The following is a 24547-nucleotide window of genomic DNA, read 5'->3' on the forward strand; positions in this document are numbered from 1 at the left end:
CCCTCAGACACTATACTTTTCTGCCCACCCCCCCAAAAAAATAGAGGGAACACTGGTTAGGTGGTTTCTGTTTGTCATTCTTATGGGATGGAAGACAATGACTTAGCAGATTGGGTGAACTAGGTTGTCCCACTAAGCTAAGGTGATCAGACGTCCCACTTTTGGGGGGGACAGTCCCAATTTTTAACAATCTTGCGTGCCGCAGCATTTTTTTAAAATCCCAATTTTTAGAAAGAATGCACTAGGAAACCTCTCCCACCACCGAGAAAAAGGAAGCACTTTATTCGCTCTGGATGGCTCAGAGTGAATAAACCACTTCATTTTCTGGGCACTGGGAGGAGGAAGCTTCCCCCAGCACCAAGAGGAAGGAAACGCTTTATTCGCTCTGGATGGCTCAGAGTTAGTGTTGGGCGAACCCAACGAAGTTGGAGTCCCCGTTTCAGCCGGCCAGGAAGGACGTCTCAATGACGTCAAAGCTCTGCCCCTGGAATCTCCTCGTGGGATTCCCCACCTCCTTTTTCGCCTCCCGACTGGCCGACAGCTCCCCGGCTGTTTCAGAAGGTGACAGCTGGGCGGCGGCACTTCCTGGCTCTCTCCTGAACCCAAACCTGAACCCGAAATTTTGCCAAACTTTTGCAAAAATTCAGGTTCGGGTTCGGTATGCTGAACCATGCAAAGTTGGGTATAAACCCGAACTTTGCAGGTTCGGTTCGCCCAACACTACTCAGAGTGAATAAACCGCTTCATTTTCTGGGCACTGGGAGAAGGAAGCTTCTCCCAGCACCAAGAGGAAGGAAACGCTTTATTCGCTCTGGGTGGCTCAGAGTGAATAAACCGCTTCATTTTCTGGGCACTGGGAGAAGGAAGCTTCTCCCAGCACCAAGAGGAAGGAAACGCTTTATTCGCTCTGGGTGGCTCAGAGTGAATAAACCGCTTCATTTTCTGGGCACTGGGAGGGGGAATAAACTTCTCCCAGCTCCAAGAGGAAGGAAAAGCTTTATTCGGTCTGGATGGCTCAAGAATCAAGACCCCACCCCCTCCGTCAATGTTGTCCCGCTTTACCAATATAAAAATCTGATCATCTTACACTGCAATTTGTTTGCGCATAAAAATAACTGAAACAAACCAAGAGAGAAGCTACTTAAAACCAAGGAGGAATTTCCTGAGCGTGAGACCAATCAACCAGTGGAATGGTTTGCCTTTAGCAGTTGTAGGTGCTTCACCACTGGAAGTTTTTAAGAAGAGACAGGACAACCATTTGTATGAAATGATAGCTTGGCTTGAGCAGTGGGTTGGACTAGAACAGTGATGGCAAAACCTTTTTTGGTCTGTGTGCCAAAAGGGGTGTGGAGGTGTGCTAGCATGCTGGGATTTGTCCAGGCACTCCCCAAGAGTCAATACCCACTCGAAGGCACAAATATAAATTCAATGCCAGCTTTCCATTTCTCCCCCCACCCCCGGTTTTGGAGGACTATAAAATCTCAGCATCAGAAACATCCTCTCCCCCCAATGCTTTCAGAGGAGCAGCAAAGTTGCCTTCTAACCAAGACAATCACATTTTTCTCACTTCTCCTTAGTAACAGAAAAAGTTGGAAGTGATCAACTGAAGCACCCTTCAAAGCACCTCATTAACGGGCCTTTCGTTTGACTGCAGGGCATCCACAGCCAATTTTTAAAAATTAAGACTGTGCTGTGAAAGTTTTGCCTCCTTTCTATTTTGTCTCTCTATCTTCCGTCTATCTCAATCCATCATCTATCATGTATCTATCACTGTCATCTATTTATCTATCATCCATCGTCTGTCTGTCTACGGAGAGGGGCGGCATACAAATCTAATTAATAATAATAATAATAATAATAATAATACCATCTAGCTAGCTATTATCTAACACAGCAGTCCCCAAACCAGAGGTGGCTTCCTGACAGTTTGGACTGGTAGCGGGAATTCCCCACCACCACCAACTTGCCAACTGACAGTAATGGCCTGCTAGTCACACACACACACCCAACCCGACTCTCTCAGTGGCGCCCTCTTGGGTTTTGCTTCTGTGCATGTTTAACATTGCAAATGCACGTCTGTGTGTTGCATCAGGAAGCAAAGCAGAAGTGAGGTAAGCCAGAACCTACTCCTGCCCCAACCCCCCAGGCCACGGCCCATTTGGAACCAGGCTACCGAAGTGGTGGGCCAGCATGTGTGCACCCAAAGGTGAATTTATAAAAGCAGCATACACATCTTCCATTCATCTATTTATCTATCTATTATCATCTATCTATCTGTCATCTATATTCTATCTGTCTATTATCTATCTATCAATCTATCTATCTATCTATCTATCTATCCATCATCTAGCTAGCTAGTTATTGTTGTGATTCCATCTGAGGCTCCTCAGGGAACAGCTGAACCTCTGCCGGCTCCATGCTCAGAGGGGGAGGATGAGGAACAGGAAGAGGAGGAGGAGGCCCAGGCAGACGGGGAGGAGGAATATCAGGCTGAGGGAGAGGGAGAACAGCCTGAGTCCTCCGGGGTGGAGCTCTCCCCAGCAAGCAGCCTGGAGTCCTTAGATGAAAATGCACAAGCCATCATCGATCTCAGGCAGAGAAGAGCAGCACAACGAAGGGGACAATTAGCCAGGTATTTCCAGCCCTAAATAGGCAACAGCTGGGTTTGGGTGTGGTTCTCCTCAGAAAGGCTGAAAAGGCAGACCCACCCTTCCTGGCTTGTGGAGTATTATCTTTGGGAGTCCTGGGACCTGGCTATGATCTTTGGCTTGTGGCCTTGAAGGCTGAAACCTTGGGGGGAAAGGCGTGGGTCTTATTCTCTACAGTGGTGTGTGTGCCAGCAAGAAGTCTGCTGTATTGTCTGGCCGTCAGGACTCTGCTGTGAAGCCTCATAGCCTGCCTGTTGGAAAGAACAGGTTTTTCTCTGTGTTTATTTTTCAAACTATAAAGTGCCTTTGCTTTTACCAGCGTGTCTGGCTGTTTTTTCCAGTTTTGAAGTCTGGGGGCACCCAGACAGAACAGTTATGATCTATGATCTATGATCTATGATCTATCTATCTATCTATCTATCTATCTATCTATCTATCTATCTATCATCTACATCTGTCTGTCTGTCTGTCTGTCTGTCTATCTCCATGGTGCAGTGGTTAGTGTGCAGTACTGCAAGCTACGTCTGCTGATCACCGGCTGCCAGCAGTTTGGTAGATCGAATCTCAGTAGGCACAAGGTTGACTCAGTCTTCCATCCTTCCAAGGCCAGTAAAATGAGGACACAGATTGTTGGAGGCAATATGCTTACACTCTGTAAACTGCTTAAAGAGGGCTGTAAAGCACTGTGAAGTGTTATTTTATCTAAATGCTATTGCTATCTATCTATGTATCATCTATCTATCTATCTATCCTATCTATCCTATCTATCTATCTATCCTATCTATCCTATCTATCTATCTATCTATCTATCTATCTATCTATCCTATCTATCTATCTATCTATCTATCTATCTATCCATCATCAACAACACCAATCTCCCATCTATCTATATCATCTATCACCTATCTACCCTGTTCCCCCCCCAAATAAGACATCCCCTGATAATAAACCCAATCGGACTTTTGAGTGCATGGCAAGAAAGTCAAGCGCTTATTTCAGGGTTCAAAAACAATATAAGACAAGGTCTTATTTCCAGGGAAACCCGGCATAACTATCTCCATCATGTAGCTCTAGCCTATGTCTGTTTATAGCTTTGCATAAAAGGGAGGCCAGCCTGTTATTGTGCAGCTGCAACCATTGTCCTCACTTTTTTGACCATCACCCCCTCCTCCTTTCAGAGCTGTCCCGCTTTGGACCATTTCTCATTTTTATTCCTCTTCTAAATATGCGTTTCTGCCACCTGCCCTGCTGCCTCCTTCATTAGCAGGCTTTGTCACTTAGCATCCGTCCAGGTGTTGCCAGGAGAGGTTCAATGAAGTTTAGACAAGGGTATCCAAGCGGTTCAGCCGAGGGGGAAAACAAGCGGAAAGGAAGTGTCTGATCCAACTGCATGGTGTGCAGTTGCTTTTGACAAGGTCAAAACGTCAAAAGCGGTGGGGACAGCAGTTAACAAACCTCTCCAAGCTGACACCAATGAATCAATTAAGCTGCAGTGCCAGTCTTTCAAAGACTCGGCCGTCCAGTGTTGTGTTCCGCAAGACGCCAATACTTTACAGGCCATTTAGAAGGTTTGAAAAAACCTATTTACTATTTCGGTGCCAGTTCTCTCCAGAACCTGTCTCGAAATATAGTCAAGACAATTGCAAGCCTCTAGAACAGTGATGGTGAACCATAGTGCCCTTCATGGCACCGGGCCAGATTATCTCAGGGACCGCCTTCTGCCGCACGAATCCCAGCGACCAGTTAGGTCCCACAGAGTGGGCCTTCTCTGTGTCCCATCAACTAAACAATGTTGGTTGGCGGGGCCCAGGGGAAGAGCCTTCTCTGTGGTGGCCCCGGCCCTCTGGAACCAACTCCCCCCAGAGATTAGAATAGCCCCCACCCTCCTTGCCTTTCGTAAGCTCCTCAAAACCCACCTCTGCCATCAGGCATTGGGGAACTAAGATAATCTTTCCCCCTAGGCTTCTACAATTTATGCATGGTATGTTTGTATGTATGATTGGTTTTATAACAAGAGTTTTTAGCTGTTTTAATATTGGATTTTTATATTCTGTTTCTGTCACTGTTGTTAGCCGCCCCAAGTCCACGGAGAGGGGCGGCATACTAATCCAATAAATGAATGAATGAATGAATGAATGAATGAATGAATGAATGAATGAATGAATAAATAAATAAATAAATAAATTTCATCCTGGGGTGTCAAAAGTGCGCACATGGACACTATTGTGCATGTGCCCATACCCATAATTCAATGCCCCCATGCACCATGCACCCCTACACATGTGGTAGTGACCCCTCTGCACTGCTCCTCATGCGCACATGACTCCCCTATTTCCCGAATTCTGGTAGGTCCAGTAGACCCGTTTTTCACCTTCCCCAAACACCAGAGGCTTTCCCAGAGCTTGGGGAGGGCAAAAACAGTTTTCCCAACCTCCCGGAGGCCTTCTGGGAGCCAAAAACGCCCTTCCAGAGCCTCTGAACAAGCTGAAAATCAGCTGGCCAGCATGCACATTTGCATTGAAGCTGAGGGAAACTTCAAACCATGCAGAATGCAGCTGCGAGAGCAATCATGGGCTTCCCTAGGTATGCCCATGTTACAACAGCACTCTGCAGTCTGCATTGGTTGCTGATCAGTTTCCGGTCACAATTCAAAGTGTTGGTTATGACCTATAAAGCCCTTCATGGCATCGGACCAGAATATATCCGGGACCGCCTTCTGCCGCACAAATCCCAGCGACCGGTTAGGTCCCACAGAGTCGGCCTTCTCCGGGTCCCGTTGACTAAACAATGCTGGCTGGCGGGACCCAGGGGAAGAGCCTTCTCTGTGGTGGCCCCAACCCTCTGGAACCAGCTCCCCCCGGAGATTAGAATTGCCCCCACCCTCCTTGCCTTTCGTAAACTCATTAAAACCCACCTCTGTCGTCAGGCATGGGGGAATTGAGATATCTCCCCTTGCCTATCTAGTTTTATGTATAGTATGTTTGTGTGTATGCTTTTTAAATAATGGGTTTTTAGACTTTTAATATTAGATTTGTTATTCTAGACTTTTAATATTAGATTTGTTACTGTATATTGTTTTATTACTGCTGTGAGCCGCCCCGAGTCTGTGGAGAGGGGCGGCATACAAATCTAATTAATAATAATAATAATAATAATAATAATAATGATGATGATGATGATGATGATGATGATGATGATGATGATGATGTATGAGATGCATGATTGTCTTTTATATTAAGGGGTTTAAAGTGTTTTTAAGTATTGGATTTGTATTGTTTCTTGTTGTGAGCCGCTCCGAATCTACAGCGAGGGGCAGCATACAAATCTAATAAATAAATAAATAAACAGCTCGTGCTTCAGCAGATATGGCTCCACATATGTTTGCCATCACAGTTCTGGAATTTCCAACTTGATGCTTTGTTTTGCTTTGAAACCAGTGCGGTGCCATTAAGAGCAGCCTAGCAGGTTTGAGAAATTAAAGCTTTTCCTGGCATGGCGAGCTGACAGCTTCTTCCCCAGGCGTCTGTTTTTTGCAACAGAAGTGAACCTATGACCCAATGACCCCAGGTAGCCTTCGGTAACCACGGGCGGGTTGATCTGCCAAAATGGACCAAACATCTTCTGCAGATCTGGCAGCCTCATGGGGTTAGAATTCAGCATGTTGCTTCCTGTTGCTTTGAAGGAAGCTCTGTAATAAATAAAAACACACAAACATCTTCATGCGCACATAAATCGCACACTAACAAGTGTGTTTGCACATCAGGCTAAAATAGAGGTCAGGCACTGGGTGGTCCATGTTGTGAAAAACCTAACGATTAGCCATGCTCACACACCATGCAACAGTTGCATTTGTGCAGTGATCATTTTCTCTTGTTTGATGGTGGAGTCTCATAGGGAAAACGAGCTAGTGAACTGGCTAATGGTTGAATAAATAGAGGTAGCCTGGTTGTTCTGCACACCAGAACAATTAAGCACAAGAACAGTTTTTTTCCCAAACGCCCTCACTCTGCTAACACTGTCAAACTGTTCACTAAGTCTGCACTACTATTAATCTTCTCACCGTTCCTATCATCCGTCTCATCCACTTCTGTCTGCATGGCTGTAACATTGTTTGTATCCTTACAATTTATATTGACTATTTCCTAATATGATTTGCTTATTTTTATCCTATGACTATCATTAAGTGTTGTACTTTATGACTCTTGACGAATTTATCTTTTTTTCCCATGTACACTGAGAGCATCTGCACCAAAGACCAATTCCTTGTGAGTCTAATCACACTTGGCCATTTAGGAATTCTATTCTAATTCTATTCTAATTCTACTCTGTTCTATTCTCTATTCCTTATTCTATTCTAATTCTATTCTATTCTAATTCTATTTTATTCTATTTTAGTCCTCGACTTATGACTGCAATTGAGCCCAAAATTGCTGTTGTTAAGTGAGACATTTGTTAGGCATTTATAACCATCACAGTATCCCATAATCACATGAGCAAAATCTGGGCCCTTGTCAATGCCATATTTACCATGATTGTGGTGTCCTGGATCACCACTTGCGACCTTCCCAGCTGGCTTCCAACAAGCAAAGTCAAGGGAGGAAGTCAAAATCACTTAATGGCCATGTGACTCACTCAACAACCATGCTTAACAACAGTGGCACAGAAGATCTTAAAAATCAGGCATGACTTTCTTAAAACACTCCCTTGCTTAGCAACAGAAATTCTCGTCCTAATTATGAATTATGAAGACTGTCAGGATTATGTTTGTTATTAAGTCTCAATTCTTTTTCCTCTCTTTTTCTTTTGGGTTCTATTAATAAACTTACTTTTGTATTAAGCAGCTACCCACCTCTCCTCGGTTCTGCTAATTAGGTTTTTCTTCCGGATCCATTAATCAACTTCTTTCTTTCTTCCCTTCTCGCTGTCTTCTCTCCCTTCCCCTGAAGGTGGAAACCATATCCGATTCTGACACCGAAAGCCGAAGCTGTCGAGAGTTCCACTCCATCGGTGTTCAAGTGGAAGAAGATAAACGGTATGGCTGGTTAAGCAGGTATCTCACGCCTGAGTCTCTTCACACACACACGTACACACACAGGCAGACTCACACACACACACCCATACACAAGCACACATCATGCCAACAGACTCCTGCATTAATGCAAGAAACTTGTCAGCTGTATCGTCTTCCCTCTGATCAGTATTTGCAAGGCAAAATTTGCAGAGAAATTCAAGCAAGGAAAGCTATAGTAGTGTTTCTCATCCTTGGCAACTTGAAGGTGTCCGGATTTCAACTCCCAGAATTCCCCAGCCAGGAATGGAATGGGATGGGATGGGGTGGGATGGGATGGGATGGGATGGACTGGAATGGACTGGAATGGAATGGAATGGAATGGAATGGAATAGAATAGAATAGAATAGAATAGAAGGAAGGGAGCTAAGAGGTCTTCTAGTCCAACTTCCTGCTTAGGCAGGAAACCCTACACCCACATTATCCAACATTTTCCTTAAAACTTCCAGTGTTGGAGCATTCACAACTTCTGGAAGCAAGCTGTTCCACTGATCAATTGTTCTAACTGTCAGGAATTTTCTCCTAAGTTGCTTCTCTCCTTGTTTAGTTTGCACCCATTGCTTTTTGTCCTACCCTCAAGTGCTTTGGAGAATAGTTTGACTCCCTCTTCTTTGTAGCAACCCCTGAGATATTGGAACACTGCTATCATGTCTCCCCCAGTCCTTGTTTTCATAAGACTGGACATGCCCAGTTCCCGCAACCATTCTTCGTATGTTTTAGCCTCCAGTCCCCTAATCCTCTTTGTAAGTCGAGGACCATCTGTGTGGCGTGGGACTGAGCAGGGACTCATCAGTTGGAGTCGTGGAAGGAAGCAATCTTGACTGTGAAAGAAGAATAAAGGCTCAAGCCAGAAACTCGGATTTATAATATTTTCGGACTGTCCGGATTGATATCCCTGCCATTCACCACACAGACCCTAGCAAGCGATCCCTTTACTTCTTCCCGTGAGCAATTGGCCAGCACGGCCTCTGCTGCATTCATCAGTCTTTCTCTGGTCCTTTAGCATCCATCCAACACCAGTTGCCATAGAAACAGGCCAGGAAACGCAAGGGATGCTCAAACAAGAAGGCATGGGATTTGTTTCTGCTAGTTGAGGGTTTTTCTGACTCTTGTTCCAGCCTCTGGGACCCAGTAGCTTTGTTGCAGAAAGAGAGGTAAGCTATCACACTCGATGCAAAAGACACTTCCCCCCCCCCAAAGTTCCCCATTTAATTCTTGGGCCCCGAAGTAGTTCATACAATGGCAGAAATTTATTTATTTATTTATTTATTTATTACTTAGATTTGTATGCCGCCCCTCTCCGAAGACTCGGGACGGCTCACAACACGTGGAAACAAATCATAAATAATCTGACAATTTAAAATATTTAAAGATTTAAGAAAGACCCCATATACTAACAGACATACACACAAGCATACCATATATAAATTAACATGCCCAGGGGGAGATGTTTCAGTTCCCCCATGCCTGATGGCAAAGGTGGGTTTTAAGGAGTTTACGGAAGGCAGGAAGAGTAGGGGCAGTTCTAATCTCCAGGGGGAGTTGGTTCCAGAGGGCCGGTGCCGCCACAGAGAAGGCTCTTCCCCTGATTGCTCATATCATTTAGATTCAAACATGAAGGACCTCTGGAAACCATGAACCATTTCCTTTGTCAGTCCTTGAACATCTAGAACTAACAAACCATCACTCGGTTGCACAAATTAGCACCTTCCAGGAGAAAACGGAGGTGTTCCAAGAAAAGAATAATAATTTTTTAAAATCCATGCCAGGCTTCCCATTTCGCATGCCCATCTCTAATATATTTTGAGCACCATTCACAAAGAGAGGCTGAGCATTCCAGCCTTACTCCCTCTCTCTCTAGTAATGTCAATGAATCACCCACAGGTTTTTATGGCTCTCATTGGTTGAGAATGAAGAACTTTATAACCTGCCTCAATGTCTATGGAGATTCTCAATCATCCAGGTCATGGTCGTACCAAAGGTGCTTTTTCAAGAGGCAACTGGACTTTGGGGTTTTTTGGTAGTTTTGTTTGTTTGAAGATGTTTCACTTCTCATCCAAGAAGCTTCTTCCGCTCTGACTGAATGTTGGAGAATGGAAGGATTTATACTCCTTGCAGACAGTTGGTCATTTGCATTCTTTTATCAAGTCTTAAGGCCACCTGAAAGTTTATCTGTGTTCAGGCAGGGGTTGCTGCTCCTGCTGCTACCAGTATACTGCGCACACAGCTCCATATCTCTGTTGCGTGCGCACACATCCAAGCAAGATTTTGCTACTGTGCATTTGCAGGAGAGAGGAAAGTATCGCCCCGAGTCTGCGGAGAGGGGCAGCATACAAGTCTAATAAATTATTATTATTATTATTATTATTATTATTATTATTATTATTACTACTACTACTACTACTACTACTATTACTACTACTATTATTATTACTACTACTACTACTACTATTACTATTACTATTACTATTACTGTTACTATTACTATCATCTCATGAGGGGGTGCCCATGCACGTGAGATTTCAGCAATTTCTTTGCTTCTGTGCATGCACCATGTTGCGAGGGGATGAGAGAGATTTGGGTGAATTTCTCAGGAAGCAAAAAATTGCCAAAATCCCTCTCGGTCACACGTCCCCTTGTGAGATTTTGTTTCCTCCGCATGCGCACAAGCAAAATCTCACTGGGATGTGTGGACACACGCACACCAGATACTCAAAGCTGCGCACGCAGCTCCATTTTTACTATTGGAATGGCATCCTCATCCGTATCGATAGGAACCCACTACTGGCCATGCTGCTGCTGCTACTGGTTCACCAAACCACACTTCGCCATGCAGCATGCGTGATCCAGACAGAACGAGCAAGATTTCACCACTGCTTTGGGGAACTATTATGGAGGGGCTGTCTTCTTTCTCTGACATAAAATATCTGGGCTGAGTTGCCTCTTACCCCTCTGAGAATCCACCTCCCCTACTATAATTCCACCCCACAGGGAAATCTAATCCTTTCTCCTCTTCCTCTCAGGCGTGCTCGGTTCAAGCGGTCCAACAGCGTGACAGCAGGGGTGCAGGCTGACTTAGAGCTGGAAGGCTTGGCTGGGCTGGCCGTGGCCACCGAGGACAAGGCCCTTCAGTTTGGACGCTCCTTCCAGCGGCACTCCTCCGAGCCCGAGTCCACGCGGCAATATTCCGTCTACAAAACCGTCCACACGCAAGGGCAATGGGCCTACCGGGAAGACTACCAGATGCAATACGACACGGTGGAAGTGCCGCGACCGGAGTCCTGGATGGAGCGAGGCTCCCGCAGCCTGCCGGATTCTGGCCGAGCGTCGCCTTGTCACCGGGACGGAGAGTGGTTCATCAAGTTATTGCAGGCCGAGGTGGAAAAGATGGAAGGCTGGTGCCAGCAGATGGAACTGGAGGCCGAGGATTACGATCTGCCGGAAGAGAGTGAGTCTCCCCAGGGCTTGGAGGTGGGGTAGCTCCATCTGCACTCTCTCTGGGTGCCAGCCAAACTGTAGGGCTCTGTGGCTGGACATACTTTGGACAAGAAAATTAATACCTAACTAGAGAACGAAATGGTGATTGCGACGAGCAGCGTCCAACATTTAGAACAATCAATCAAAAGCCATAAATAGGTGCTGCATTTCTAGTTGCTTTTAGATTGCAGAAAATATGAGGGAGAGGGCTATGCAGAAATTGTCACCCTTGGTGTTAGATAAAGAATTTGCTCATTCAAAAACTTTTAAAATGGAAATATATATCCAGGAACTCCTCTTGAAATTCCCTCATTTAATTCATTGCAGATTATCCTTAAGTTACAACTAGATAAGGTCCCACAGAGTTGGCCTTCTCCGGGTCCCGTCGACTAAACAATGTCGTTTGGCGGGCCACAGGGGAAGAGCCTTCTCTGTGGCAGCCCCAGCCCTCTGGAACCAACTCCCCCCCCCCCCCCGGAGATTAGAATTGCCCTCACCCTCCCTGTCTTTCTTAAACTACTCAAGACTCATTTATACCACCAGGCATGGGGGAGTTGACATATTCCTTCCCCCTAGGCCATTACAAGTTATGCATGGTATGTCTGTGTCTTTTGTTTGGTTTTACAATAAGGGTTTTTAGTTGTTTTATTATTGGATTGTCACATGCTGTTTTTATCATTGTTGTTAGCCGCCCCGAGTCTACGGAGCGGAGAGGGGCGGCATACAAATCCAATAAATTATTATTATTATTATTATTATTATTATTATTATTATTATTATTAGTTGTTGTTGTTGTTGTTGTTTAATGACTGTTCTAAGTTTTGACACACACCCATACACAAAAATGGTATTTTTGATCTGGATTTGAAGTTCTGGTGACAAAGGGGCCCTTGTGGTCACATAATCATATTTTGAGTGCTTGGGAACAGGTTTACATTTAAGAATATTTGCAGCCTTCTGCAAGCATGTGACCGCCATTTATAACAATTTTGACCAAAATTTCAGCAAAATGCACCCATTGCAGACAATAGATTTGCTTAACATCCATGGCATTCACTTAACAACTATGAATTTCGTTAGTGACCATGGTAATTCACTTAACAAGCATGACAAAACAAGTTGTAAAATCCAGCTGACCTTAGAAAGACTCCCTTAGTAATTGGCACCACTTATGACTATAATTCTGGGCTCAGCTACTATTGTAAATTGAGGGCCACCTGTATTAAACAGGTGTTCGAGGGTCCTTTCTGACTCAGAACCGACTCTCCAGAGAACACTATTACTTTGGCTTTCCATGCAATGATTCAGTCCCAAGGAAGGGAAACTCTTTCGTGAAACTTTTTCTGCCTGGGAATTGTTGTGAGCCACCCTGAGTCTGTTGTGAGCTGCCCCGAGTCTTCGGAGAGGGGCGGCATACAAATCTAATAAATTATTATTATTATTATTATTATTATTATTATTATTATTATTATTATTATTAATTTTAAATTATTTATTAGATTTGTATGCCGCCCCTCTCCGTAGACTCGGGGAGGCTCACAGCAATAACAAAGACAATGTAAGAACAAATCTAATAATTTAAAAAACACTAAAAAACCCATTATTAAAAGCAAACATACACACAAACATACCATGTATAAACTGTATACATGGTAATTATGGAACCTTACAGAGCTTTCAAGGGATGGAAAGATAATGTCATGGTAAACAACAGTGGCAAATGTTGCTTCCTCTCCCATGTCCAATAATAGCGCCAAGTGAAATTAAGATATCCTGCTGGATCTTGAGGTAGAAAGCAGTACATGCTGGAATAAACACATAGCAGATTTGGTTACAGCTTTCGTATGGATCATTATGGTTGGTCATATAATCAGCCAGATATGTAGTCCAGATTATGGCATTTTATCCATCATTTGAGTTCTTCCCATGTCCTGGGATTGGCAGAAATTGTTTGATGGTAATATTAGTATGACCATAGTGTTATTGCCAGGAGGATTGTACATAGGCAAGACTATTGCACAGAAAGTCAAAAAAGTCAACATGGCAATAATAAGATATAAATAAGATGTAAATAGAAAACATAAATAGAAAAATAAGTGGAAGGTTCATATAGAAATGTATTATTTATTTATTTATTTATTTATTTATTCATTCATTCATTCATTCATTTATTTATTAGATTTGTATGCCACCCCTCTCCGTAGACTCGGGGCGGCTCACAACATATGATAAAACAATTCACAACAAATCTAATAAATTTAAAAAAAAATTAAAAACCATGATTAAACCAGACATACACACAGACATACCATACATAAATTTTATAGGCCCGGGGGAGGGGGGGAATGCCTCAATTCCCCCATGCCTGACGGCAGAGGTGAGTTTTAAGGAGTTTACGGAAGGCAAGGAGGGTGGGGGCAGTTCTAATCTCTGGGGGGAGCTGGTTCTAGAGAGTATAATAATAGGTAGAAATATTTTCCCCCATTCTTGGAGATCATTCAAACATGTTCTTGATGTCTTGTAATTAACGTGCCAATTCTGAAACATGGAAATAGAATGCATGGGGTTGGATGTTCCCCAGATAACAGCTGGAAAGGGGAGAAGGATTTAATCCTTTCAGACATTTAGATGGGAGGGAAACAATTTCTGTATCTGGAGGAAATCGGCTTATTGATGCCAAATTTGGGGGCATTTTGCCTATTGTAAATGCCAGTTTTCCAAAGAATTTGCATCTTCTTCCAAGCTTGTTTCAACTGCAGCATTAATAAGCTTCTCTCAATGCTGGTTGCCTTGTCTGTAAAAAAAAACCAAAACCAGAGATTGCTCTTTAAATGCAAAAACATATGCAATGTCATTCAAGACTCTCCAACCTTGGCAACTTTATGACTTGTGAACTTCAACCCCCAGAATTCCTTGGCAGCGATGCTGGCTGAAGAATTCTGGGAGTTGAAATCCACAAGTCATAAAGTTGCCAAGGTTGGAGGCTGTTGTAAGCTGATTTGTCACGCAGAGGAATGATTTTAAAAAAATCACTAGTACAGAGCAGGCTTAAATTTTATCCCAATCGTGACCGTTTCTATTTGATTTTCTTGCTTTATCTTGTTGCTATCCAGTTCTTGAGAAGATCCGTAGTGCGGTTGGCAGTGCCCAGCTACTGATGAGCCAGAAAGTCCAGCAGTTTTACCGACTCTGCCAGCAAAATATGGTGAGGGGAACATTTGATATATGATATACATTGATATGATCCATAAATAGGCTTTCTTAACATGCCTTCCACATTTAGAATGGTTTTTTAATTTTAAAAAAAGGTCCAGCTTTCTCCAAGAACTTAGTTTCTGGTGATTTCACAGTCCTGTCCAGGGACTTCCTTGGCAACAATGCAATATTAGCTTGCCACAAATGTCTTCTAAATTGGTTGGTTATGGAAAGTAAATTATAAGATGACATTATCTCTACCATACAAAGAAAACCTATACAAAATGTTTTACCGATGGCATTATGCCCCAGCACGCTTAACTAAAATACACCCGAGTATAAGTAATAAATGCTGGAAGTGCAAAACGGCCATAGGAACATATTATCATATTAGAAAATATTAGACTAGAACTCAGGGCTGGCTGGAAGAAATATTGGAATATAAATTAGAAAGAAAACCAGAAATGTATTTATTAGGAATAATCAGAGGTCAACACAGCAAAGAAGACTACTATTTAATAACACATATACTAACATCAGCAAGATTGTCATTCGCACAAAATTTGAAACAAGAAAAAACACCAAATGAAGAGATGGTGAGTAAGAAAATATTAGACTGCGCTAAATTAAGTAAATTAACGTATGAATTACAAGATAAACAAAATAAGAACTACTACAGAGTGTGGGAGAAACTGTATAACTGGATAGGAAAAAAAACAAGAAAAGGAATTAGTATTAAGAATATAATGTAAAAAAACAGAATTGTAAAATATTAATTATTATGTATATAGATAAGTATAAATGTTTAGTGTTGTTTGTATGTTTGTCGATATAAAATAAAAAAAATAAAAAATAAATTGGTTGATTGGATGTCTAACCTCTAACCCTGAATTCCTGGTGGTTCCTCCTTATGTTTCAATGGTCAGCCTTGTGCTGCCACCTTCTGAGATTTTGGAAGAAAAGAGAGAGTTGTAAAAACTTGTCCAGGCTACCAGTGAGTTCAGCCAGTTTTCCCCGGGCGTGATTTTACAGTAGATGCCAAGTTGTCATTGAAAATGCCACATGCCATACTGAACCAGAAATGGACAAAACTTTGCCTTCTGAATGTTCTTCAACTTTGGTTCTCAGCAGGCCAGGAAGGTCTACAGAGTATAGTCAGGAATGGGCAGCCCTCACCTTCAAGGATGCCCTCTTTATATTTTTGCCCACATCGCGCAATCGCTCTTGCAAAAATCTGACTCTGCCACCAAACTCTAAACATTTTTTTTCCTTTTCCTCCTGGCAGGATCCCAATGCTTTCCCCATGCCCACTTTCCAGGATCTGGCTGGATTCTGGGATCTCCTGCAGCTCTCAATTGAGGATGTCAGCATGAAGTTTGCAGAACTTCAACAACTCAAATCTAACGGGTGGAAGCCCATTGAGGCTAAGGTAAAAAAAAAAGGAAGAGGAAGGGGACGGAATAAAATCCCTTGCCTACATTTCTTTGTTGACCCTACCGGCTCTTATTTAGTCTGATGAAAGTAAGTGTGCGTCCGAAATCTCTGCCCAAGTACAGAAGAGTTGGATGGACTGTGGTATGAATGAGGCAATGAACAATGAAGGTCCTAGCTTGCATTTCACAGCAAGTTCCCTAGCTTGCTTGGGTTTCTTTGTTTATCCCAGGGGTCCACAAACTTGGCAACTTTAAGACTTGTGGACTTCAACTCCCAGGATTCTCCAGCCAGCATAGCAGGGAGTTCAAGTCCATAAGTTTTAAAGTTGCCAAGTTTGGGGATCTCTGGCTTATCCTATTGGTTCTTTTTTCAATCTGAGGTAAGTAAGTTTGATGAAAATAAGTTTGCGTATGAAAATTTGAAATTTCTGTCCAAGTAGGGAAGACTTGGATGGACTGTGGCTATGTATGAGACAATGAACAGGTCATTTTGAAGGTTCTATCTTGCATTTCACAGGAAGTTCTCTAAAACAGTGGCCTGCCCAGCTTCTCATCCTTCCTAGGAATGGCCAGAAGTATTAGTAGTAGTAGTATTAGTATTAGTATTAGTAGTAGTAGTAGTAGTAGTAGTAGTAGTAGTAGTAGTAGTAGCAATAATAATAATAATAATAATAATAATAATAATAATAATAATAATAATAATAATAATATAAATCCCAGCAGCCGATTAGGTCCCACAGAGTTGGCCTTCTCCAGGTCCCGTCAATCAGACAATCTTGTCTGGTGGGGTCTAGGGGAAGAGCCTTCTCTCTGGCAGCCCCGGCCCTCTGGAATCAACTCCCTCCCGAGATTCGAACTGCTCCCACCCTCCTCACCTTCTGCAAGCACCTGAAGACCTATCTATGTCGCCAGGCATGGGGCAACTAGTGTATCCCCTCCTCTGACCATTAAAGTTATGAGTGGTTATGATTGTGTAGTATCGATTGTTTTTAAGATAATGGGTTTTAGTTACAGTTTTAATTATTGGATTTGTATCTATTGTTTTATTGTTGTTGTGAGCCACCCCGAGTCTTTGGAGAGGGGCGGCATACAAGTCTAATAAATTATTATTATTATTATTATTATTATTACTACTATTATTATTTTTATTATCATCATCATCATCATCATCATCACAGGCTTTCAGCTTAATAATAATTGCCGGTGGCCTGGGAGTCTTGCTGATCATAAAAGAGATAAAGGATTGAGAGAGAGAGCAATCATGGCCAGTTTTCCTCCTACACACACACACACACACACACACACACAGCGATCTCTGTAAAATTGTGTTGCTGGCCACGGCAAAATAATTGGGCATTTTTAGTGAATCTTTGTTCTCTTTCGTTATATTTAAAAAAGAGAGAGAAAGGAAAACAGCCAGGCTTCCTGAAAATAGAGAGGTGAGGAACAGCTCAGAATTTGGCTGAGAAACAAGTTCCAGATTTGGTTTATTTATTTATTTTTTGCCATGTGTTTCGTTTTAGAGCGTCTGTTGTTTCACCCTGTGTAGTGCGCGCTCGTGTATGTCTGCGTGTGTGCACCTCAAGCTACTTCCGTGCATCCACTGACAGCTGTGGATTTGTCTTTTTTAGGCACTTCCAGACAATGGCTGGACATGTCTGGCTGGCAGGGTTGGGTGATGGCCAGAGGCCTGTCCTCTTTAGCATTTCAGCATGGCAGGAAGCCCATTTCCAACCCAGGTCCTTTGCACGGATCTTTCTTCTGCATCTTCCATGTTAAGGATGCGGAAAGCCAAGATTCTTCCAAATATATCTCATTTTTGCAAATAATTCAGTGGCCCTAATTCCTTTTTGCACACGATTTTAATGAACATAGATATGCATACATTCATTCATTCATGGGTGTTCACTCTCCCTCTGTCTCTCTTCTGTCTGTCTGTCTGTTTGTCTGTCTGTTTGTCTGTCTGTCTATTTATCTATCATATCTATTTTCTCCATCTATGAGCTCTATCTGTCATCTATCAATCATCTATCTACCTATTATTTCTATTATCTCTATCATCTATCTAGGTCATCTATCTACAGTATTTATTGTCTGTCTATCTATTGTCTATCATCTCTATTATCTCCATTTATTATCATCTGTCATCTATCTTCTGTCTATATGTACATGTACATTTGTTTGTTTGCTTGCTTGCTTGCTTGCTTGCTTGCTTGCTTGCTTGCTTGCTTGCTTGCTTGCTTGCTTGCTTGCTTGCTTGCTTGCTTGCTTGCTTGCTTGCTTGCTTGCTTGCTTGCTTGCTTGCTTGCTTGCTTGCTTGCTTGCTTGCTTGCTTGCTTGCTTGCTTGCTTGCGTTGAAAGGGACCTTGCAGGTCATCAAGTCCAACCCCCCGCTCAAGCAGGAAACCCTACACCACCCAGCCAGATGGCAGTCCAATTTCCTTTTGAATGTGTTGACTGTTGGGGCATTCCCAGCCTCCACTGGCAGGCCATTCCACTGGTTAATCACTCTCACCATCAGAAAGTTCTTCCTTATTTCCAGGTTGAATCTCTCCTTGGTCAATTTCCATCTTTTGCTCCTGGTCTGGCCTTCTGATGCCCTGGAAAATAGTGTGACCCCCCTCCTCTCTGTGGCAATCTCTCAAATATCTGTATATTACTATCATGTCCCCCTTGCCCTCCTTTTTGCTAGACTATCCATGCCCAGTTCCAGCAACCTCACTTCGTATGTCTTGGTTTATTACTATTATTATTATTATTATTATTATTATTATTATTATTATTATTATTATTATTATTATGTCAATACAACACAGCAAATGAGATCACTATGCTGGATTTCGTATTTCATCAACAGTCGGGCGCTTCCCAAGCACCTAGGACTGCGTGATGTAGCAGTGAATTATGTTTGCCGATCCCAGTAAAGCGGCCTTTTGCAATTGACAGATGGAGATTTTGTCAATTCCGATGGTTTTCAAATGTCCGCTGAGATCCTTTGGCAATGCGCCCAGCGTGCCAAGTACCACTGGGATCACTTTCACTGGCTTATGCCAGAGTTGTTGCAGTTCGATTTTTAGATCTTTGGATTTCACTAATTATTGTTGTTGTTGTTGTTGTTGTTGATGTTGTTTGTTTATTTGTTTGTTTGTTTGTTTGTTTGTTTATTTGATTTGTATGCTGCCCTTCTCCAAAGACTTGGGTCCGTTTCTAGTCCCTTTATCATTCTGGTTGCTCTTTTCTGTACTTTCTCTAAAATTTCAATGTCCTTTTTGTAGTGGGGTGACCAAAATTGAATGCAGCACTCTAGTTGTGGTCTGACTAGGGCATTATAGAGTGATAGATGTACATCTATCTCTATCTCTATATTTATATCTATAGCTATATCTTCTATCTACAAGTTTAGACTTTCCCTTAATATGTCCTTACCCTTAAAAGCAATCTGCACTGCAAAATTCAGTAACAGGTAACATTTGAATGAAAAGCTTTTGCTTTGTGGATTGGCTGCAGAATGAGGAATTAAAATTATTTGCACACCCCCTGAATTTCTTCACCATTCCTAATCCTGATGACTTGGGACAGCAGTTTCCTTAATTCACAGAATGTGCAGCTAAAACCTCCCAGGAACTCCAGGATATGGAAAGTTGATCTAATGTGGGAATAAAAACTTTCTCTGCTCTTCATCTATCTGCATTTTCTGTTTCTCCTCCTGCATTACTTCAGCAAAACTAAAGGGAGCCAAAGACTTTTCATTTCTCATCCAGGAAGCTCCTTCAGCTCTGTAAAAGAGCAGAAGAAGCTTCTTGGATGAGAAGCAAAACATCTTCAAAGAAAAATCCAGTTGCCTCTTGAAAAAGCACTTTTGGGACTTAACAGTGGATGGCATGTTGTAGTTACCCAAGAAGTCACAGGGCTCCAAGAAATCAATAACATTAATTATGTTTTAATTTTTACTTGAAAACAATGAAGGCTACAAAAAAACTCTGATGAATCTTCCCAGAATTCTGGGCAGGAATTTTCTTAATCCATTTCTAACTTAATTGTGACCTTCTGTGATGGCCATCTTGGAGTGCTGCAAAATCTGTCTTATCTCTGATGGCCATATATGGTCTTCTAAGACAGAGGAACCTTTTCAGTTGCATCTCTTTTTTACCCATAAATGGCTTATACCTGTTGTGGTTGGCCCGCAGCCAGGTCCTCTAGCAATGGACTTTGAGCTTGATGAACTGGGGCCATCTGGGCATGGTCGGCCTATATGGCTGTTGGAGGAGTCAGACAGTGAGCTGGAGGAAGAGAGAGAATCTGGGTGTGTGGAGCCTGCAGAAGCTATAGAAACCCCAACTGGGGAGTTGCAGCCCCCAACTGGGGCTTTGCCAGGGTCTGAGGAGGAGGAAGAGGAGATAAGGGATCTGATCCTGAATGTATGGGTAAGAAGGATGCGGGGGAGGCAAGAGCAGTTACAGAGGCTTAGAAAGAGGAAGTGAGCACAGCTCTGCATAGTCTGCACTCCCAGAAAGTATATAACGGGAAGGAATTGGAAGGTGTTCTTTGCAAAAAGCCAACGTTCATGCCTCCAGAGGAGAAGAGCATATGAAGAGTTGTTTTTGCATGACAAACCTTGCTCTGCAGTATTGGACATTTATAGGGTTTATATTCTTGTAAGTAGTCTTTGATAAGAGAAGCACTTGTTTGGGAATTTATCTTATCAATTTGGCCTCAGGCCTGGATTTTGGCAGTTTAAAGACATTCTTTGGTCTTCATTTGTGCAGTTCAACAAACACCGTTATAAATAGACTCTTGTCCATTTTGAAACTTTTGTGTTTGAGTTTTAATTTGGGGCTAATTACTGGGCGGCTGCCATGAGAGACAGAACAATACCCAGTGAAGGGCTGCCCACCAGTGGCATCCCTGGTGCGCTCCTGGTGACTGGCACGGGTGCATGCACAACTGGTGTGCAAGCGCACATGCTCCTGTATGAGATTCAGCTTCTTCGCATGCACAGGAAGCGAAATCTTGCACGAGGATGCACGTGTGTGCGAGATTTTGCCGATTCTTGGTGATTTCACTGAAAAGTGTTGAAATGTCTCGTGCGCGAGCATCCTTGCCTGAGATTTCACTTCCTGCACATGCGCAGAAGCTGAATCTCATGTGGGGATCCACGTGCACATGTCAGGGATGCAGAGACACAGGCGCATCTCCATTTTTCCAACTGAGACAGTCTATACAGCAGCCCACTACTGCTTATACCTTTTCTCTCTACGTTTCTCCTCTCTCTCTCTCTCTCCCTCTCTCTCTGTCTTTTATTTTTCTCTCTAGCAGGAGGAAAAGAAGGTGCCTCCACCGATACCAAAGAAGCCGCCACGCTCCCGGCTGCACCCGGTGAAGGACCGATCGCTGGACTCTGTGGACCGGCAGAGACAGGAAGCTCGCAAGAGGCTCTTGGCCGCCAAGCGCGCTGCCTCCTTCCGCCAGAGCTCAGCTACTGAGAGTGCGGACAGCATTGAGATCTACATCCCAGAGGCCCAGACCAGACTGTGATGCCTGGGGCCACCTTTTCTAACCCTCCGCCAGGCACAGCGCACAGCATTCTGGGATCTGCTGGCTATGTTCCAACGGTTTCTTCCAAGAGAGAAACACCAAGGATCTACCCAGTCTCTGCTGGGGGTTTTTTTAAAGAAAAAAAGAGGAACTTCTGAGAAATCCATGAACTTCACACTAGACAGTTGAGAAAAATAAGTTCTGGCCCTTTACACTCATCCCTCTCAGCAGAACTTGGCAACAAACAACCAGCCTATATCATAAGCTGTCCTCGGATCCATCCAGGACCCTCGTCTCCTTCCCTTCCTCTTCTTATCACCTTTGCCTCCTGTTCCATCAGCGGGCATTATCCCTTCCACTTTAAACCAACCCAGTATATGAGCTTTTCTCACTGTCCTGCAGGCTCGGGCCCCCTCCCACCACCCTCTCACTCCACCTCCATGGGTTCTAGACCCATCAATATTTATATTAAAATATATATATATATGTATATGTACTTCTATAAATATAACCGAAAGGGCAGAAACTGCCCCCAAGACCACAGCTGTGTTTCTGATGGCGAGAGCTTCTCGTCTCCTCAGGAGACCCTGTTCCCTTCCATATCCGCAGCCCCCCTTCTCACCGTTCACGTGCACAAACCATTACGGAACCCCCTCAGTTTCCGCCCACTCACATATGTCTCAAACTGGGACCATTAGCAAAGCAACCAAGTCTTACATGGCGGTCAGGTTGACAGATCAGTGTTTTAGTGAATCTTGGCATGTCATAGCAGTTTCCCTAAGGAGCCTTGGGGATAAAACCTCTAGAGAAATTTGCAAAAAAAAAAAATGTTCCCTAGTAGGAGAGTTCAGAACGTTATTTTATGTTAAAGGGTTGGTGGTGCCCCTCAAGGGAGAAATATCTGATTCGTATGCATCGAATAGGACCTGTGGCCCAGATAGAAAGCCACGGTTTTGCTATTCAAGAAGGAAGTTGTTGACAAGAGTCCGAATGAGATTTAGAATAGCACATTGGTGATGATAAAGAATCTCTAAGAAGATCAAGGGATGTTTCCAGAGGGCTATCTATGCTAGTGCCTCATTCATAGATTTTTCTAGGGGCCCCTCCTAAAAATGTCTTCCATTCTTAATTCTTTTCTGTTATGCCAGGCCTGAGCTGAACTTTTCGAAAGAATCAGTGAAAGCCCACTGAGGAGGGAAAAGGAATGTTTATGTCCTCTTATTGAGTTGATAGCCTTTGTAGCCTGCTATTTGGAAACACCCAAATGGCTCGGGATAAATCTAAGACAGGTTTTTCCCATCAGGTGTACTCCTGATAGATTGGAGCACAACTCACAGTATGTCCAGCCACAATAATTTGGGAGGAAAGGGAGTTGCAGTCCAGCGAATTGGGATGGGATGAGTTAAAATGATAACTGGAGATAACATAGAGGATAGCAATGAAATATAAGGTTTCTCATCTTTAGGGAATCATTCCATATTAACTTGTGTGCTGCAGAAAGCATGTTGAAAAGTTATCAGAGATCTAAGATGCTCAGTTCCTTCATATGGGGCACTGGCCAGAATTTTCATTCCTTAGGATTACTTTCTACAAACTACGTCCTAGATAAGACTTCCCAAAGTCAGTTTCAAGAAGTTAGACTTCAGTTCTTGGAACTGGAGGACTCCAAATATGTTGAACTTCAACTCCTATTAGCCACAGTGGCTGAGAATTAACGAAGGATACTACCAGACTCTGGAAGTCTACCTTAGAACAAACAAGTGAATTGTGTCCATCAATTCCACATTGGAAGAGATGATTATTTGATGGAAGTTCCCAAGAAGAATTAGGTTCTTCTGACAGCCACTAGTCTAATGCAAGGAAAACTAGGAGGTCAGTTCATGTATATTTAAAACAGCATCAGTATACAGGACCGATCCCTGTGCTCTCTCCCATTAAAAGACCGAAAATCAATGACAGGACCAAGTTGCTGAGGTTGACTTCATGCCCTTGTTCCATGGGACTTCCTGGAAAGCACTCCTTGAATTTTTGAATGCTAGGAATATGCTTTTATTACAAGACAGAGACCTGTGGATTTAGGGGTCTCTTAGTTCCTAGCTTATAACCAAAGAATTGATGGTACATAAATGATAAGGGAAAATAGGGAAAACCTACGTAGAAGAAGCTTAATTCCAGACAGGGTAGCATCCGATGGCATTCAGAGTCATTGGTACCTCCATGGTCAGATCAGAGAAAGAGAGAAATCTTCAGCCAGCAGTTTCTCAACCATAACCATTTTAAGACACATGGATACCAACTCCCAGAATTCCCCAGACAGTGTGACTGGCTGAGGAATTCTGGGAATTGAAGTCCAATTGTCTTAAAGTTGTCAAAGTTGAGAAACCCTGCCTTAGGTCTTGGATCCCAAAAGAAAAGATAGCCCAGATCCTCATTCTTGCCTATTCTCAGTGGTTATTAAGAGGGGAAGAGAATAACAGAGTTGGAAGGGACCTCGGAGGTCTTCTAGTCCTGCTTAGGCAGGAAATCCTACACCACTTCAGACAAATGGTTATCCGACATCTTCTTAGAAACTTCCAGTACTGGAGAATTCACAACTTCTGGAGGCAAGCTGTTCCACTGATCAATTGCTCTAACTGTCAGTAAATTTCCTCTTAGTTCTAAGTTGCTTCTCTCCTTGTTTAGTTTCCACCCTTTGCTTCTTGTCCTGCCCTCAGGTGCTTTGAGAATAGCTTCACTCCCTCTTCTTTGCGGCAACCCCTGAGATATTGGAACACTGCTATCATGTCTCCCATGGTCCTTCTTTTCACTAAACTAGACCTACCCAGTTCCTGCAACCATTCATTGTATGTTTTAGTCTCCAGTCCCCTAATCATCTTTGTTGCTCTTCTCTTCACTCTTTCTAAGTCTCAACATCCTTTTTACAATCATGGCAACCAAAAATGGGAGAACATCAGGAAAGAAAGAAATGGGGAAGAGAGCCAGGACAAACTAGGACATGGCTTATCACATTGGCCAAAAAAGAACCCTGAATTACCATGCCTCCCTCCACCAAAAAAATAAAATAAATTACAGCTACAAAACTGCAAGTCATAAACAGATGCCAGAATTCTGTTCGTTCAACAATGTTCCTAGTTTGTCATCAAAGAGTTATCAATCTCCATTGAATGAAGTACACTAGCTTGGGTAAAGTA

At 43.1% G+C, this 24547-nt stretch overlaps 1 protein-coding gene across 2 annotated transcripts in view; it reads left to right on the forward strand.

The window, feature by feature from the left end:
• The window catches only part of DLGAP3 (DLG associated protein 3), a 58526-nt gene extending 36763 nt beyond the window's left edge, over positions 1 to 21763 (forward strand). The window contains exons 6-10 of one of the 2 annotated variants that reach the window (XM_070764747.1): positions 7595 to 7680; positions 10740 to 11164; positions 14307 to 14398; positions 15674 to 15817; positions 21135 to 21763. In XM_070764747.1, coding sequence (XP_070620848.1) covers positions 7595 to 7680; positions 10740 to 11164; positions 14307 to 14398; positions 15674 to 15817; positions 21135 to 21356 — 969 coding nt within the window. In that variant the 3' untranslated portion in view covers positions 21357 to 21763. The remainder of the gene's footprint in view (positions 1 to 7594; positions 7681 to 10739; positions 11165 to 14306; positions 14399 to 15673; positions 15818 to 21134) is intronic. The other variant, XM_070764748.1, reaches the window with a different exon arrangement.
• The last annotated feature ends 2784 nt before the right edge of the window (positions 21764 to 24547 follow it).

Source organism: Erythrolamprus reginae, chromosome 11 (genome assembly GCF_031021105.1).
Source record: "Erythrolamprus reginae isolate rEryReg1 chromosome 11, rEryReg1.hap1, whole genome shotgun sequence".
In the NCBI taxonomy this organism is placed as follows: domain Eukaryota; kingdom Metazoa; phylum Chordata; class Lepidosauria; order Squamata; family Dipsadidae; genus Erythrolamprus; species Erythrolamprus reginae.